This window comes from Canis lupus, chromosome 37 (assembly GCF_048164855.1).
Source record: "Canis lupus baileyi chromosome 37, mCanLup2.hap1, whole genome shotgun sequence".
Classification (NCBI taxonomy): domain Eukaryota; kingdom Metazoa; phylum Chordata; class Mammalia; order Carnivora; family Canidae; genus Canis; species Canis lupus.
The window spans coordinates 3,064,260-3,080,228 of record NC_132874.1 but is presented as its reverse complement, the minus strand read 5'-3'; the positions used below and the strand labels follow the sequence as shown (position 1 = coordinate 3,080,228).

At 41.2% G+C, this 15,969-nt stretch overlaps 1 protein-coding gene across 5 annotated transcripts in view; it reads left to right on the top strand.

Moving 5' to 3' along the window:
- Positions 1 to 15,969, top strand: part of CARMIL1 (capping protein regulator and myosin 1 linker 1) — a 312,575-nt gene that overhangs the window by 262,723 nt on the left and 33,883 nt on the right. For all 5 annotated transcript variants that reach the window (XM_072813988.1, XM_072813987.1, XM_072813985.1 and 2 more), the window contains exons 30-31: positions 8,381 to 8,447; positions 8,686 to 8,882. In XM_072813988.1, the coding sequence (XP_072670089.1) occupies positions 8,381 to 8,447; positions 8,686 to 8,882 (264 nt within the window). The remainder of the gene's footprint in view (positions 1 to 8,380; positions 8,448 to 8,685; positions 8,883 to 15,969) is intronic.

The window sequence follows — 15,969 nt, the reverse complement described above, 5'->3', positions numbered from 1 at the left end:
TGAGGAAAGTTTTTATCAGTTCAACATGAAATGGGAAAATAAGGACAATAGAAAAAATTTTTCATGAAAATAAATATATCTAATTTCAGGGATTCTTCTTTAAAATAGATCATGTACTTCCATTTTTATGTTTGTGCCCTAGTCTATAAACTCTGTGTTGTTGGGGAGGGGCACTGGATTAAAGCTGTAGTTCAGTTCACTCAATCTCTGTGCTTTGATAGAAGGAAGTGCTAAAATCACTACCAAGACATTTGTATAAATAGAGTAAACCCCATCAAGGTTCATGATAATTTTTTTTAACCTCTCACATGTGAGTTTCTTGGTAAACAAGATGAAGAAGGTAGACATGGTGCCAAGTTTTTGTTTTAATTTGGCTTTTTGGAGCTACTAAATGTTAAGATGGTTTCTCCTCTTGAAACACGGCACAGCAGTCATAATGCTTATAAAATACTTGCACATAAAAAACAACCCTGAGTTGCTTGTGTATGTGTGTTTTTTTTTTTAAGTAGGCTCCATGCTCAGCATAGAGCGCATTGAGGGGCTGAACTCACACGCATGAGAACAAGAGTTGGATGCTTAACTGGCCACCCATGCGCCCCAGCAGTATATTTTTTTGATACCAGAATGTAAACTCTAGGAGCCCAGAGACCCAACTTTACCTTATTTACTGCTATGCCATTCTCAAGATTGCCTGGTAAGCTGTAGGTGCTCAGTAAATATTTGTTGAATCTTAAATAATATAAAATGTTCCTGATAAAGTGGTAGCCTCCTTCCACCGCTACCGACAATCTCTCTTCTCCTCCTTCCCTTACCACTGTCATGAGTTGGGACACTTCCTGTTTATTTTGTATGTTCAGACATACATGGATTCATGAACAATATTTAGTGTTATTTTGTATGGTTTAGAATTTACATAAGTGGCATCATGCCATGCATATTTTTCTAAAACTTGTATTTTTCATTCACTATTATCTTTTGAGATTTGTTCATGTTGTTACACATAAAACTTTTTTTCCTCTTTTAAAACTGCTGTTCCATCATTTTGCTGTATTTCATTTGAGTTATCCATTTCCCTATCAAAGCTTTTAGATTGTTCCCAGCTTTTGGCTCTTATAAGCCTACTGCTTACACATGCATCCTCACCCCCCAGTCATTATCTTGGGAACAGGAAATGGAAAGATGATAGAATCACTATTGTTCATAATCACTACCAGTTATAGAAGCACTGTGAGGCTATTGAATGGCACTATTAGCAGTTAATATTCATTTTATCTTATTTAATCTTCATAACAAATTATTTTACGAACTAGAAAACTAGTCTTGGGGGCGCCTGGGTGGTTCGGTTGGTTAAGCATCTGCCTTCAGCTAGGGTCATGATCTCAAGGTCCTGGGATAGAGCCCTGCATTGGGCTTCCTGCTCAGCGGGGAGTCTGCTTCTCCCTCTCCCTCTGCCCTGCGCACACCACCCCCCGCCCCCCGCCCCAGCTCATGCTCTATCTCAAGTGTGTAGCCATTCTGAACCTGGCACCTGCCCCTGTGGGGATCTTGACCCCAGACAACAACTGCCAGGCCTCTTAGAGGCCCCTACGCCACCCTCAGAGGTCTCCTATGAAGCTGGAGTTCTCTGGAGTCCATACAAGAGAAAGAGGAGGAGCCTTTCTGTTCATGTCTCCCCTCAGCTCTACCACCTTGGGGCATCGGTTTTTCTCCTCATCCTCTCTCCTCCTTACTCTTGGACAAATAAACAGCCTATGAGCACATAGACAAACAACAACAACAACTTGACATTACAAAAACATTGGCCAAAGTCCCACAACCCCATAAGTGACAGATTCAGGATTAGAGCTCTGTTCTTAGATGCCAAAGCCTTGCACATGAGACATACTCTGAAGAGAAGATAAGCTCTTAACACTCACTGGTCCTCCTCTTGTCCTAGTGGGAGTAGTTAGTCAATATAGTTAACTGAGTTGCAAAAAGTGTGCCAAAGGAGCAGAGGAATGAACTAATGATCTTCTTTCCATTGAAAAGTTGAGTCATCTGTTGCCATGGTTTCCCTCTTCATAGGAATTTTTTTTTTTTTTTTTTGGCTTGCCTGTCATTCTAGGAGTTGAACCAATTGAAAGGTCCCTCACCTTCACATATAATGATCTTTAGGTGGATAATTGGGACAGAGCACTTGTCTTGTTGAACTAACCTTTCATAAAAAGAAGGGAAGTCTAAGATTATCCATGAGACTTAACCACCAGCTGTAACTCACTCGTGTACGTATCCATAATCATATCCTTAAGGAAACTTTCGAGAGGATGTGGATTTAAAAGGGGAAGCAGGAGTCTTTATTTCAGGCAATTCAGGAATATTTAAAAATGTATTTTTACTTTTTCTCCTTTATCTAGCAAGGCTGTTTTCAATCTAATTTACTGAATCCTAAAATGAGATCTATTTGAAGAAAATTACCTAATAAAGTATGAAATTAGTCTGGAGACTGAGACTTTTTTGGCACATTGCTGATGGAAGCTTTCCTGATAAGCAGATAATATGCTAATGATAACGGTGATGTTGGTGATGGTTGTGGGGAATGCCTTTGACTGGTGTGCCACCTGTTTTTTTTTTTTAAGATTGTATGTATGTATGAATTTAGAGAGCATGCACATGTGAATAGGAGAAGGTCAGAGGGAGAAGAAGAGAGGGAATCCCAAGCAAACACCCCACTGAGCACAGAGCACAAAGCAGGGCTCCATCCCAGGATCCTGAGATCATGACCTGAGCCAAAGTCAGATGCTCAACTAACTGAACCACCCAGGTCCCCCTGTGCCACCTTTTTTCTAAAGAGACCCAGACTGCTCATATTCCCAGATTGGACCCATTATTTCATTGTGTTGTGTATTGAGAAAAATTGGCACAGAAACAATCAGAAATTTGAAAAAAAGAGCCCAGTTAGATGGAGGAGGTAGCTTTCGTCAGGGTGTGTTTTCAGGAAATTTGGAAAAGATACCCCCAACTCCCCTACCCCTCAATACTTTGCTTTCACAAAACCTGACGTTCAATAGCTGAACTTTTTTTTGTTGTTATGTTTTTTTAAACTCTTTTATAAATTTTCATGACATTAAGAAGATGATCTAACAACTGTTGATGATCAGTGAGATTTAAAAAATTATTTCATTAGAAATTTAAAGTAAAATATAAGGTATAAGGTATCATTGGCCTTGATAACACTGTGCATAGGTAACTGTTTTAGAACCTGGCATCAACTCCTTTCCTGAAAAGCTTTGGCAACAGAGGGAGAAAGAAAATTCAAAGCTACTTCATCCTAAAGTGCATTGGGGAGCATAGGATAATACAGAAAGCCCCCCAGAGGAAATGCTTCTACATGGCTGGAGATACACCTTTACCACATTGTTGCTGAGACCATCAGTTTGGCCCAAGAACCAAAACCTGCATGGGGTTGTCCAATGTCTGCCTAGTGTTCTGTCTGCAATGTGCTTCGGGGCTGGTGATGTCTTCATTCCCCAAGTGGGGTCAGTATCTCATGGGATTTGTAGATGGCATTCTGTATGCTCTTAACAGAAGAGGTAACAGGTCTATGAGTTTCTGCTATTTTCAAGCTATAATTGTGCTTCTGCTTATAAAAAGCTAGATTGGCTGTGTTAAGCCAATAATATTTTTTTTGGCCCCTTCTTATTTCCTCTGCTATGGAGGCTTTTTATGGAGCTTTTCTGCTTGTGAACCATGTCTCTCCCTCCCCTTTTCTTGTAATGCTGTTGCTTTATCTCTCTTCCATTCATATTTTTTTCCTTCCTTTTTGCTGCATGGAGACTCTCTGCTGTACAAGTGTAAGTATTTTTTGGTGGCTCTGCAGTTTCTGGCTGTACTAGTTTACATTCTCATGCTCCATCTGCTTGTGTGCTGCCTGGCTAGTCTCCCCGTAGACTTGGTGTCGTCATCTGTCTGTGGATCCCGCATGAAACAGGCAGCAACTTGAGACAAGATTGGATTTTACAAGATGGTTCAGCTAGCAAAACAGGCAATGAATTTAAAGTATCCTTGCTGTGCCTAAAAGCAAGCAGAGTGTTGATGAAGAGGGTACCAGCCCTTCAAGAGAGGAAAAGTGGTTTTTCCCTTCATTTCCCTTCATGAAAAATAAAATAAAATAAAAAGTGTGATTACTTAAATGTCCAGATTTTTTTTTTTCCTGGTTCTTGCTTCTCAGGACTGTAGAAAATTGGCATCAGGATTTGCTTCTTGTATTAGAAGAATTTTCCCAATCCATTTCCCAACTGTTTTTTTTTTTTTTTTTTTTTTAACCAACCATGTTTTTGTTTTGGTTTGTTTGTTTGTTTTAACCTCATGGAAAAGAACATTAGGGATTCTAGTGCTCGGAGCGAGAATGTTATTATTCTTTGCATGAACTTGATAAAATGAACAAGGCAACTTCTCCATCCTATTTTTGTGGTGATAAAACCAATTTAACTCATTAAAAAAAAAAAAAAAAGGATGTCTAGGACTTACATGTTAAAAGTGAGTTTAACAGGAAAAAAAATGTGATATTTGTCAGGTTCCAATGTAAGTCTATAACTTGTGAAAAAGTAATGGTTATAATTCCATTATAAAAATAGGATCAAATGAGTAAGATTTCTAAGCAAAATGGACATTTTAGATTCCTAGAGAATAGGGACATGCGTTTCATCTGCACTCTGCCATGGTGGTGATTTATTGATGCTTTGTGATGTCAGGATGAGAAAAAAGTCTTGCATTTAGAGTTTTCCTTCTAAAGTTATTTTTAAAAGATCTGACACACTATTCCTCATATTTCCTGAGTATGTGAATATTGAAAATAACTTAAAACAAAATGTATTTTGAACGATAAAGTAATTTTGTCTAGACCTAAAATAATAGTGGACAGTGTTAACCATGAATTGACCTGTGAAGAGTGCATTGGTGTGTGTACCTCTTCTGCATCGGATGCTGACTCTCTTCATCTGAGGGGCACTTCGTGATTTCTCCTCTCAGTAAATACTCACTGACAAATGTCCAGGGCAGGAAATGAAGACTAAGAAACAGTCTGAGAAAATCAACCCCTTTATTTTGATACAAGATTGTTGACAGTTTTAAAGATGATGGTAAACTAGATTTTTTTTTTTTCCCTCAGGTTGCAACTTATCTAATCAACAGGTATGAGAAGAGGTTGGCAGGACCAACCTGGCATATAAACCAGATTTCTAGGGAAATGTAGAATATTTGTTCCTAAATATATATTTGGATAGGTAATCATAGCTCACTGTCATATTTCATCTTGCTTTAGATTTATATGTAATGGGATCATAGGAGTAAGCCAGTAAAGAGTGAGCAAGTTTTTTTGCTTTGTTTTGTTTTGTTTTGTTTTTTAAGATTTTATTTATTCAGGGGAGACACACAGGAATGACACAGCAGAGGGAGAAGCAGGCTCCCTGTGGGGAGCCTGATGCAGAACTCGATCCCAGGACCCCAGGATCATGGCCTGAGCCAAAGGCAGATGCTCAACCACTGAGCCAGAGAGTGGATCCCAGGCATCCTGTGAACAAGTTTTTTTCCTTTTTTCTTTCCCTGTAAAACGGTTAAGTAAGAAAAAGTTTGAAAGAAAGGAAAGAAAAATACGAGAGAAATAAAATTCACTTTTTTCTCCCTCTCCATCGTTAAACTGTAAGAAAGAGATCATGAAACCATTCATGCATCAGAAGAAATGTCTAAAATTGGGTTGCATTCTTAATACCAACTGTAGAAACTAGTCTGCTTTTGAGTCCTGCCTGTTTTAGTGAAAGTCTGTTGTCCCTGTCCAAATGTCAAAAACTCAAAACTAACAAATATCACATACAGTGGAAGAGTTTTTTTTTTTTAAATATTTGATTCTTTTTTTTTTTTTATGATAGTCACAGAGAGAGAGAGAGAGAGAGGCAGAGACATAGGCAGAGGGAGAAGCAGGCTCCATGCACCGGGAGCCTGACGTGGGATTCGATCCCGGGTCTCCAGGATCGCGCCCTGGGCCAAAGGCAGGCGCTAAACCGCTGTGCCACCCAGGGATCCCCAGTGGAAGAGTTTTATGTGAAATGCAATTAGGAGGTATTTGCACTTGTACAGAGCATATGAAATGAAGGAAAGCATTAAAGCATTAGAAAATCAAGAGCCAACTAATTCCCCTTTGATTGATGTCAGCCATCAAAAATTCTGATGATTTTTGTACATTCCTCTTATAAAATTAGGTTAAACTGAATCACCTATTTACAGATAGGCATCAGTTTGTAAATGTCTTTCTCTCTATTTTTATATTGTTTATAAATGTTACATATTTATGTATTTTATATGTAATTATATGTATATATATTTTACCTCATTTAGAATTGTAATATATTTGAAATGTCATAATCATATGTTTTACATACATTTGGTATCTGTTAGAAAGGGTATATAGGGAAACTTGAACCAAATTATTTTTTCCCATGAACACTCTTTCCATAAAATCTAATCAAGAGTCACAGGAAAAAATGTTGGAAGACATCCTCATTGCATGCATTTTAAAACTTCTTATTTATTTGTGGCTGTCTTAATGAATTGGCTGGAAATTATATCCCAAGCTACTGCTTGATCCTTTTATTTATCATGGTTGTACACAAAGTGGATGGAATGCTAAAGACTATATTTTGGGAGTTTGTGTCTCCTGAAAATTAATTCTTTTTAGAGGTTTCACTTATGAATAGACCCATCAGTACACTACCTTGTTCAGTCAATTGCAAGGCCAGTTTTGGGGGAGAACAACCAGAGAGTGGATCCCTTTCCAATTTCATTGGATTGATTGTGTTTTTACTGAACCCACAAAGCCGGTTGCTTTACAAATACATATCCTCAGATTGTCAGGTTTCTTTGTTTTGTTTTATTTTGTTTTTTGTTTTTTTTTAAGATTTTACTTATTTGACAGAGCAAATGCCTGCAGGGGGAGGGGCAGGCAGAGGGAGAGGGAAAAGCAGACTCCCAGTGAGCAGGGAACTCTATCCCAGGACCCTGAGATTATGATCTGAGTTGAAGGCAGATGCTTAACCAATTGAGCCACTCAGGTGCCCCAGATGGTCTGCTTTTAACCAAACCTTGAAAGAACCAAATGAGCAAACTTTCATTGTGTATTTCAGGAAGACCAGTCTGGATTGAAATATAATCACTCATCTTTTCTCTCCCTCTTCTCTCAATAATAAGTAGTAGCAAAAGGATATTGTTATTAAAACTGACATAAAATTGTTAGAACTGTAAAATTGTTTGCTTTAAAAGTCAGTATGAATCGGTTCAGTCCTTGAACCAAAGAGAGTTTGTCAACCTTGTGGATGTTTTTTGAGAAAGCCTTATCTGACACCCTATTAATGAAAGACTATAAAGTAAATTCTGTTATCTCTTAGTTTACACAAATACTAGTTTCAATATCAAACCAATTAAAAGATCCCTAAGATCCATTCATGTGTATGTTGATTACAAAGGGTGTGATTGGGAGGGACACTGGGCCGCACTCCTGATGAGTCTGTCCCTGGTGCTACTCCTAATGTCAGCTTGAATGGGAGCTGTTGTCATCTTTATGACTCAGTTTCTTCCTTCAAATTTGTTTTGCTAGGTGATTGACCAAGGAAGGCCACCTCCCACTTTCACACATGTGGTCCTATTACAGGAGAAGCTAATCCCTTGCTTAGGTTTGGTTTTACATAATCAGTAGTTGGCACCAATGCTTATGCTTTGGTGGTTTGTGTTTGGGTCTCATTTAAAAGGCTAACAGGTTGGAAGACTTACCAAGAAGTGATGGCATATACGAACTTCTAAATTATGGCAACTTTTTCCTAGTTAGCCTCTGCCCCTAATGTAAAGATCAAAATCTCTGGCAGAAGTGTGAAATGAAATACAGTACTTAACTCATTAAAGGGATGAAGAGTGGGGTGTTGCCTTGCATGGATGTTCTGATGCTCCTCCTGGTAATGAGTAGTGAATAGTTGCAATTTCAATTTTTAGCAACTAATGTTTACAATCATTTAACCTGGTTTTTTATATCCATTTTAATATCCCTATGTACAGCTTGGAATTATATTCTGTATCATTCATTGTTCTTTTCCACCATATAAATAGACTGTAACTGATGGGGGCTGGAACCAAGAAGGATGCAGAGGGCTGTTATCAGTTGAGAACACTGTAAACATTTAGAAATGTGTGGGTTCAGTCAGGCTGTCAGGTGTGACCCTCAACCTTTCTAAAGAAGCGAAACAGAGTGTAAACATTTGATCTCAGATGTTTCTCCCCCTCACCCACCCAGAAATGTTTCTGAAGTTTGAAAGGCAAGTTTTCCCTGAATACCTAAGTGCTTTCTTTATTTCATTGCTAGATGACTCCTAAGTCCAAAAGGAAGAGTATCCATAGCCGGATGCTACGGCCCGTTTCCAGAGCCTTCGGTGAGTTCTTTTGGGATGCCTGGCATTTCCTGGTAACCATGAAACACCCCTAGCAGGGACCACAGAGCAGGGATGCTTCCCAGGGATGCTTCTGCATGAGTAACTATGGACGGAGAGTTCAGGGATTTGTGAACACGTGTTTGCTCTTCCATGATAGAATTCCTAAAAAAGAATTCCTCGATGGGATTCTCTCATCCGTGTGTACCAATAAGCTTCTGGGGGCTCTGCTTTATTTTAGAGATGGAGTTTGACCTGGATAAAGCACTGGAGGAGGTGCCGATTCACATCGAAGACCCGCCTTTCCCATCCGGCCGGCAAGAGAAACGGAGCTCAGGGTTTATCTCTGAGCTGCCCTCTGAGGAGGGGAAGAAGCTGGAGCACTTTACCAAGCTGCGGCCAAAACGGAATAAGAAGCAGCAGCCCACGCAGGCGGCGGTAGGTGGGCTGGGGGCCCCTCCGGCCGGGGGGCTACAGAGGTGCCGGAGCGCCCTGCACCGTGCGGGCTCGCAGCCCAGGGAGCGCGGCGGGCCCTCCAGCGGGCTGGTCAAGCCCAACATCTCCGTGTGGTGCCCACGGAGTTTTGAAAAGACGGTGCTGTCAAGTTTCCAACTCTCCAGAGCTGAAGCGCCCTTGGAGGACGCCCTTAGAAAAATAGTCACCTGGTGAGATAAATGGGCTACGGCCTGTAGGGTTTGTAATGTCTTGAGTGTGAAACGATGGATGGATGGAAATACGTACCAAAGCCTTTGTTTGCAATTAAAGGTGGCTTGCGCATGCCCCGGGGTGCCCACCCCTGCCTCCCGAGGCTGCCACCAGGTCCTGGGTGGTTCTCAGGCCCTTGCTTTTGAGACCCCGCAAGCCCCCGGGGCCGGGGGGGGGGGGACGGTGCTGGAGAAGCTGGGACTGCTGGTGCGGGGCTGCGTCCCATGCCCCCCCCCCACACCCTCCCCCCCACCGCGTGCCCTGGTCGGACTCGCGTCCCCCCTCCTGAACAGCTTGTCCTCACCTTCTGTCTCTCTCCCTCACCTCCCTGGCTCTGTGCTCGGATGTGGCCACCTCTGCCACTGCCCCCAGACTGCTGCTGAACTAATCCCATGGACACTTGTCCTTGGGCCTCTGACGAGGTGTCTCAGCGGTTACTTGACAGGGAAACCCCATCCTTCCCGAAAGCCCTTTCCCCGGGGGCCTCTGAGTCGCCACGTGCTTTTTTTCCACCTGCTCCTGCAGTGCAGTCTTGGAGTTTGCTGCCCGGGCACATGGTTGACTTCCACCCTGTCTGTACTGCTCTGCATTCAGGTCTCCACCTGCCTCCTGGACCTCACTGTCCCAAAGCCCCTCAGGCTCTGCACATTCAGAACTGGGAGCCCCTCTCCCTAAACACACCTTCCTCTCCTGGCCTCTATCCTCCATGTAGCATCACATTCAACAGGTCAGAAACCCAGCTATGATCCTTAATACCAGGTGCCCATGGCAACCCTGACCTGCCATCCACCTTCCCCTTTGTCATCCCTGCCTTTGCTGCTTCCCATCCTGTGTCTCAGTCCTCCAGAGCTGCAGCCTTTTTCTTGTCACTTCCCGTCCACACCCCCACACATCTCCTGGACTGTCAATCATGGATCCTTCAGATCTCCACCTGCCTCATTGTTCCAGGAGGCCCTCCCTGTCTCCACCTCTGTGCCCGCATAAGACTGCTTGCATGACTGCAGGGGAGGTCATTCTAGCAGATTGGTTGTGCACAGCGCACAACCTGAACAACCCTCCTTGGAGGCCACAGCTTCTCTAATGCCTGCTGCTCATAGCTGCTGTTACAGCTGCATTTATAACTCTCATCATAGTGTTCTCTAAGCACTCTCTTTTCTCTGTAAGCTCCATGTAGGAAGGCATGTGGCTTATTATCCTTGGATTTATGCTCAATGCACATTATGGTTTTAGAATATAGTAGATGCTCAACAGTACTTATTGGATGATATGTGGATGGCTGGAGACATAAGCAAATGAAGGTCACAATAATTATCTGACTGGTCAGTCATTTATTCATACCAGCTCAGGCTAGTTGTGTTTACTTTCTTTCTCTCATTTGTATCTGAATAGCTTGACACATTCAAAAAAAATTTCAGTGCATTGGTTTTTGATTTACTTGATTTTAACATTTTCATACACTATTATGCATTCTTAAAAGAATAAACTTTTTTTTTTAAATAAGGAAAAGGCCTTTTTAGATAGTGAAGAAGATGACCTCCCACAATAGATTCTAGATGGTTACTGATTAAATGGCTCCTCTTTGGCTCTTTCCATGTGGAGAGTCATTAGCAGTGTAACTTGTACATGAAATGATGATTTAAGTTTCCTCTCAGTTAAGCCAGTGACCCATGGAAAGAGAAAGTTGTGAACATAATTTAAAAACCAAGAAGAGAAGGGAAGGAAAGAAAGCTGAGACAGAGTCCTGGTGGAGGAATGTACGAGGTGTATGCTGGAGAGATCTGAACTTTGACTACAGCAAAGCCGGGGCTCACAGGTTACCCTCACACCTGGCTGTTCCATCTGAGGGACACTCCTGGTAGCATAAGGCTGTGTCCTAAAACTGTGGATTATGGTCATGGCTCCAAATAGATCTGGCTTCTTTCCAGGTGGGGAGTGGACTGAGAAACATGGCATAGCTTGCTTTCCTTTGGGCTCATAGTGAAAAATGTACTATTTTATGATTTCACAATACTTGTGATTTTCTTTCTTTTTTTAAGATTTTATTTATTCATTTGACAGAGAGCACAAGCAGGGGGAGTGTCAGAGGGAAAGGGAGAAGCAGGCTCTCCACTGAGCTGGGAGCCTGGCTTGGGGCTCCAACTCAGGACCCCAGGATCATGACCTGAGCTAAAGACAGATGCTTGACCAACAGAGCCACCCAGATGCCCCTGCTTGCAATTTTCAAAGTACTTTCTCCACTCTGAGTGAAGTGGCCACATTTTCAGCTGAGAATGAGGGGATTATTGTTTATCTCTCTCACTAGTATTTAGTAGCAATAATCTTTTAATATTGTCTTGTTTTTGTTTTGCTAGGATTGAGTAGACTCTATCTATCCTAAGTCTATTTTAACTTTTCTAGAGCTTGCTCTTGGCTTCTGATTCCCCTACTGAGCTTTTCTAAGTATCAGAATGCTCAAAGCCAAGGTGTGGCTATTTATTTTTTCCTTTTTACTTTACCATTTCTGACAAATATGTGGGTGCTCCCTGCCCCCCACAACACACACACCAACTAATGCTTCAACTCTGGACACCAACTGAATGTCCTCCCATTCAGTTCACCTGACACCACCTGGAGATAACACAGACCCCACGTTTTAGGGCTCAGGGGCACCCCCACTTCAGACACCAGTCCCAGGGTGTCCACTGTATTCTGACCAACTGGCTATAAATCCAAGGGAGGTTCCCACAACCCTCTCCTTAGGTATGATAATTTGCTCAAATGGCTCACAGAACCCAAGACACTTTACATGTTATTATTGGTTTTTTGTAAAGGATATACCTCAGGAACAGCCAGTTGGATGAGATGTGCGGAGTGAGGTAAGGGAGGAAGAGGAAGGGCTGGGAGCTTCCACGCCCCTCTCTGGGTGAGCCACCCTCCCTATACCTCCATGGGTTTGCCAAACCTCGAGGCTCTCCAAAGCCCATCACTTTCATGGAGGTTCTGTTAAGTAAGCATGATCAATCAAGTGGTCATTGGTGACTAGCTCTGTCACCAGGTCCTATTCCTTCCCAGGGCCAGGGATGGGGGTGAAAGGTACAGCCCTCCTCTAATGTGGTTGGTTTCTCTGATGACTAGCCCTTATCCTGAAGCTGCCTGGAGGCCCACCAAGACTCACCTGCTTTATCATAAACTCGGAATGATTGCAAGGGGCTCGTTATAAATAGCAAAAGATGTTCCTATTAGCTCTCTCACTCAGGGAATTTCAAGGTTTTAGAAATTATCACGAGCCAGGACAAAGGCCAAATATTCACTTCTTATGGCACACAAGGCTAAACTAAATGCCAACATGTCAGTTTTTCCTGGACCAAAAAAATACTAGTAACTTGACTCTTGTGCCAAAAATATACAAATATCTATGTAAATATGAAGAGTAAATAACTATTTTAAAAAAGGAAGCTAAGTAGAAATGTAATCTTCTGGTCAAATACAATCCTTCTACACTGACATCTTATGAATAATTGATCTAGATATTTTACCTATATGTTTCAAGTCTTTACTGAACCTCTCTAAAAAAAATTATTTTTAATAACTAGAGATAAAGTATACCAGTTTCTTCCTTTATTTCATTCATATATATATATATATATATGAATTCTTAAACACTACATTATGGCTGATTAGTCTGTAAAATTTAATCTTGGAGCACAGTAGTGAGAGGACGTGAGATTCAGCTGGCAGGTTCCCCCTTTCCCTGGCAGTGTGTGTCTGGACATGGGATCTTTCTGAACCTGAGCCAGCCTGCTTCCAAAATCCTTACACTGCCCACATCATTGAGTCATCATGACAAATAAATGGAATAAACATATACAATCTTATTAAATGTAAACATTGTTCCTCAAAGTTACTATTTCCATTTTATTAGTATTAACTCTATTTACTATATTAATATTTGCTTTTCCCTGTGTCCCTGACACTGAAATGGAGGAGGAAGAGAAAAAATCCCGAGAAATGGATTCATATCACCCTTTGCTACTCTAATGTGGGGGAGTTTTACTCATGTTTATTAAGGAGCAAGCCCAACTATTTTATAAAAATTTGTATTCAAAAATTATTTTCTTAGTAGAAATGACTTTTAGAATGTCTGCTTTGGAGACGAGAGCTTCACGTGGGTAAATAAAAAATGGCAGTGCTATTTTCAAAGGCACCAAAATGCACCAGTAGAATGAGTACAGCAGGTGACAGAGAGAAATGTGTGTGTGGCAGGAGCGGATAGTAATGCCAGGTCTCTAATATTTTGGAATGTGTCTCACTCACATCATGGTCCACTGTGGGTATGCCTGGTTGAGGACCCCACGATGGTCATTCAGAGACCCAGGCTGCTTTCATCTGCTCTTTGGTCCTTGGATTCCCATCCAGTCAGCTAAGAGGGTGACGTGACGCGATCAGGGTCACACCCAGGTTTGATGGACCAGGTCTGAAAGTGACACCATTAGCCAGAGCTTGGCAGAGTGGCTGCCTGCCTGCAAGTGAACCCAACAGACACATTCTAACTATGACGCCCAGCAGGCAGGTGTAGCAGGAGTGCCCACCCAGTCTTCCTACCCCTCCGCTGCCAGCTAGCTACTGCTTCTGCTGCCTTCACCTGGTGTAACCATAGGGAAAAAGTTTTCCCTAAAGGAAGATGCATCTGCATTGAAGAATGAAAGAATATTGGAGTGAGATTCAGGAAACCTGCCCAGTTCTGGTTCTGATGGCCACTAACTAGACTCATCTCCACTGGAAGGAGTTTTACAGACTATTGACTCATTGTTCAAGGGAATGTGAAGCTCAGGGCAAGTAATTCATCTGCCTACAATCATCCTCTGAATTACAATTACATATCATACAGTGGCTTTGCTCTACACGGTCTGTCAGCGTTACTATGCCACAGTTTCTGGCATGGCCCTACACAACTTGGCCCCAGTGATGAAACAAACCAACTGTAATGAAAACATTAAATTCTGGGTAATCAGCTGTCTCCCATTTGCTTCAAATCATGATATCACCAGGCTAGGAGTTGCCATGTCATCTTGTCCGGTTCCTCATCAAGGACTTAAAGATCTCTAGGCAGCCAGAGTAGTTGACCATTCTGCCTCTAGCGACCTCTCAGAAGCAGCCATTTCCTAGAAGCTCCAGTAGTTAGCTTATTATTTTTTATATGTTGCTGAAATCTGCCTTTATAATTATAACCTGGCCATCTTGTTCTTATATGTGGTGTGACACATGTCTTTTAAGGAGACTTAGCAGACTTACAGATATATGTGGGTTATTAATATGTCTTTCCTTCGCCGATTTAAATGTCCTCAGCTTTTTTTTGTTGTTCCTCATATGACACTATCTGTAGTCCATTTATGTTTTTGTTACTCTTTTCTGAATAAGTTGCAGGATCATATCACCTCCTTCCTTCTAACTACTACACTTCTATTTATTCATCCACAGATAGTATTCACAAAACAAAACAAAACAAAACAAAACTAATTCCAGTAGAGTTAACATACCGTATTATGTTTCAGGTGTACAGTATAGTGATTCAGCAATTCTATACATTACTTAGGGCCCATCGTGATAAATGTACTCTTAATCCCTTTCACCTGTTTCCCTCATCCCGCCATCCACCTCTCTCTGGGAACCATCAGTTTGTTCTCCATAGTTAAGAGTCTGTTTTTTGGTTTGTGTCTTTTTTTCTTTGTTCATTTGTGTTGTTTCTTAAATTCTACATATGGGTGAAATCATATGGTATTTGTCTTCTTGGACTGACTTGTTTCACTTACCCCAGTACACTCTAGCTCCATCCATGTCATTGCAAATGGCACAATTTCATTCTTTTTAATGGCTGAGTAATATCCCATTCCTGTCTGTCCATCAGTGAACACTTGGGTTGTTTACATATCTAGGCTATTGTAAATAATGCTGGTATATACATAGGGGTGCATACATCTTTTTGAATTGGACAAAAGCCAATTCATTTTCTTTGGACAAAAAACCCAATAATGGAATTACTGGATTATGTGGTAATTTTTTTTTAACTTCTTGAGGAACCTCCATACTATTTGCCACAGTGGCTGTACCAGTTTGCATTCCCACCAACAGCACACAAGAGTTCCTTTTTCCCCCACATCCTTGTCAACACTTGTTGCTTCTTGTGTTTCTGATTTTTAACTATTCTGACAAGTGTAAGGTGATAACCTGGTTTTGATTTTTATTTCCCTGATGATGAGTGATGTTGAGCATCTTTTCATGTGTCTGCTGGCCATTTGAATATCTTCTTTGGAGACATGTCTCTTCTTCTAGATTGTTTGTTTTTTCTGTGTTGACTTGTAGAAGTTTTTCTTTTTTTTTTAATCTATTTTGGATATTAAACCTTTATCAGATTTGTCATTTGCAAATATCTTCTCCCATTCCGTAGGTTGCCTTTTAGTTTTGTTGATTGTTTCCTTTGCTGTGCAGAAGCTTTCTGTTTTGATGCTTTTGTTTCTCATGCCTCAGAAGTCATATCTAGAAAATGCTATCACCAATGTCATAGAAATTGTTGTCTTTCCTCTCTTCTAGGATTTTTATGGTTTCAAGTCTCACATTTAGGTCCTTGATACATTTTGAGTTTACTTGTATGTGTGGTATAAGAAAGTGGTCCAGTTTCATTCTTTTGCGTGTAGCTGTCCAGTTTTCCCAAAATTTGTTGAAGAGACTGTTTTTTTCCCGTTGCATATTTTTACCTCCTTTGTTGAAGATTAATTGACCATAGAATCATGGGTTTATTTCTGGCTCTCTATTCTGTTTCAGTGATCCATGTATCTGTTGTTAT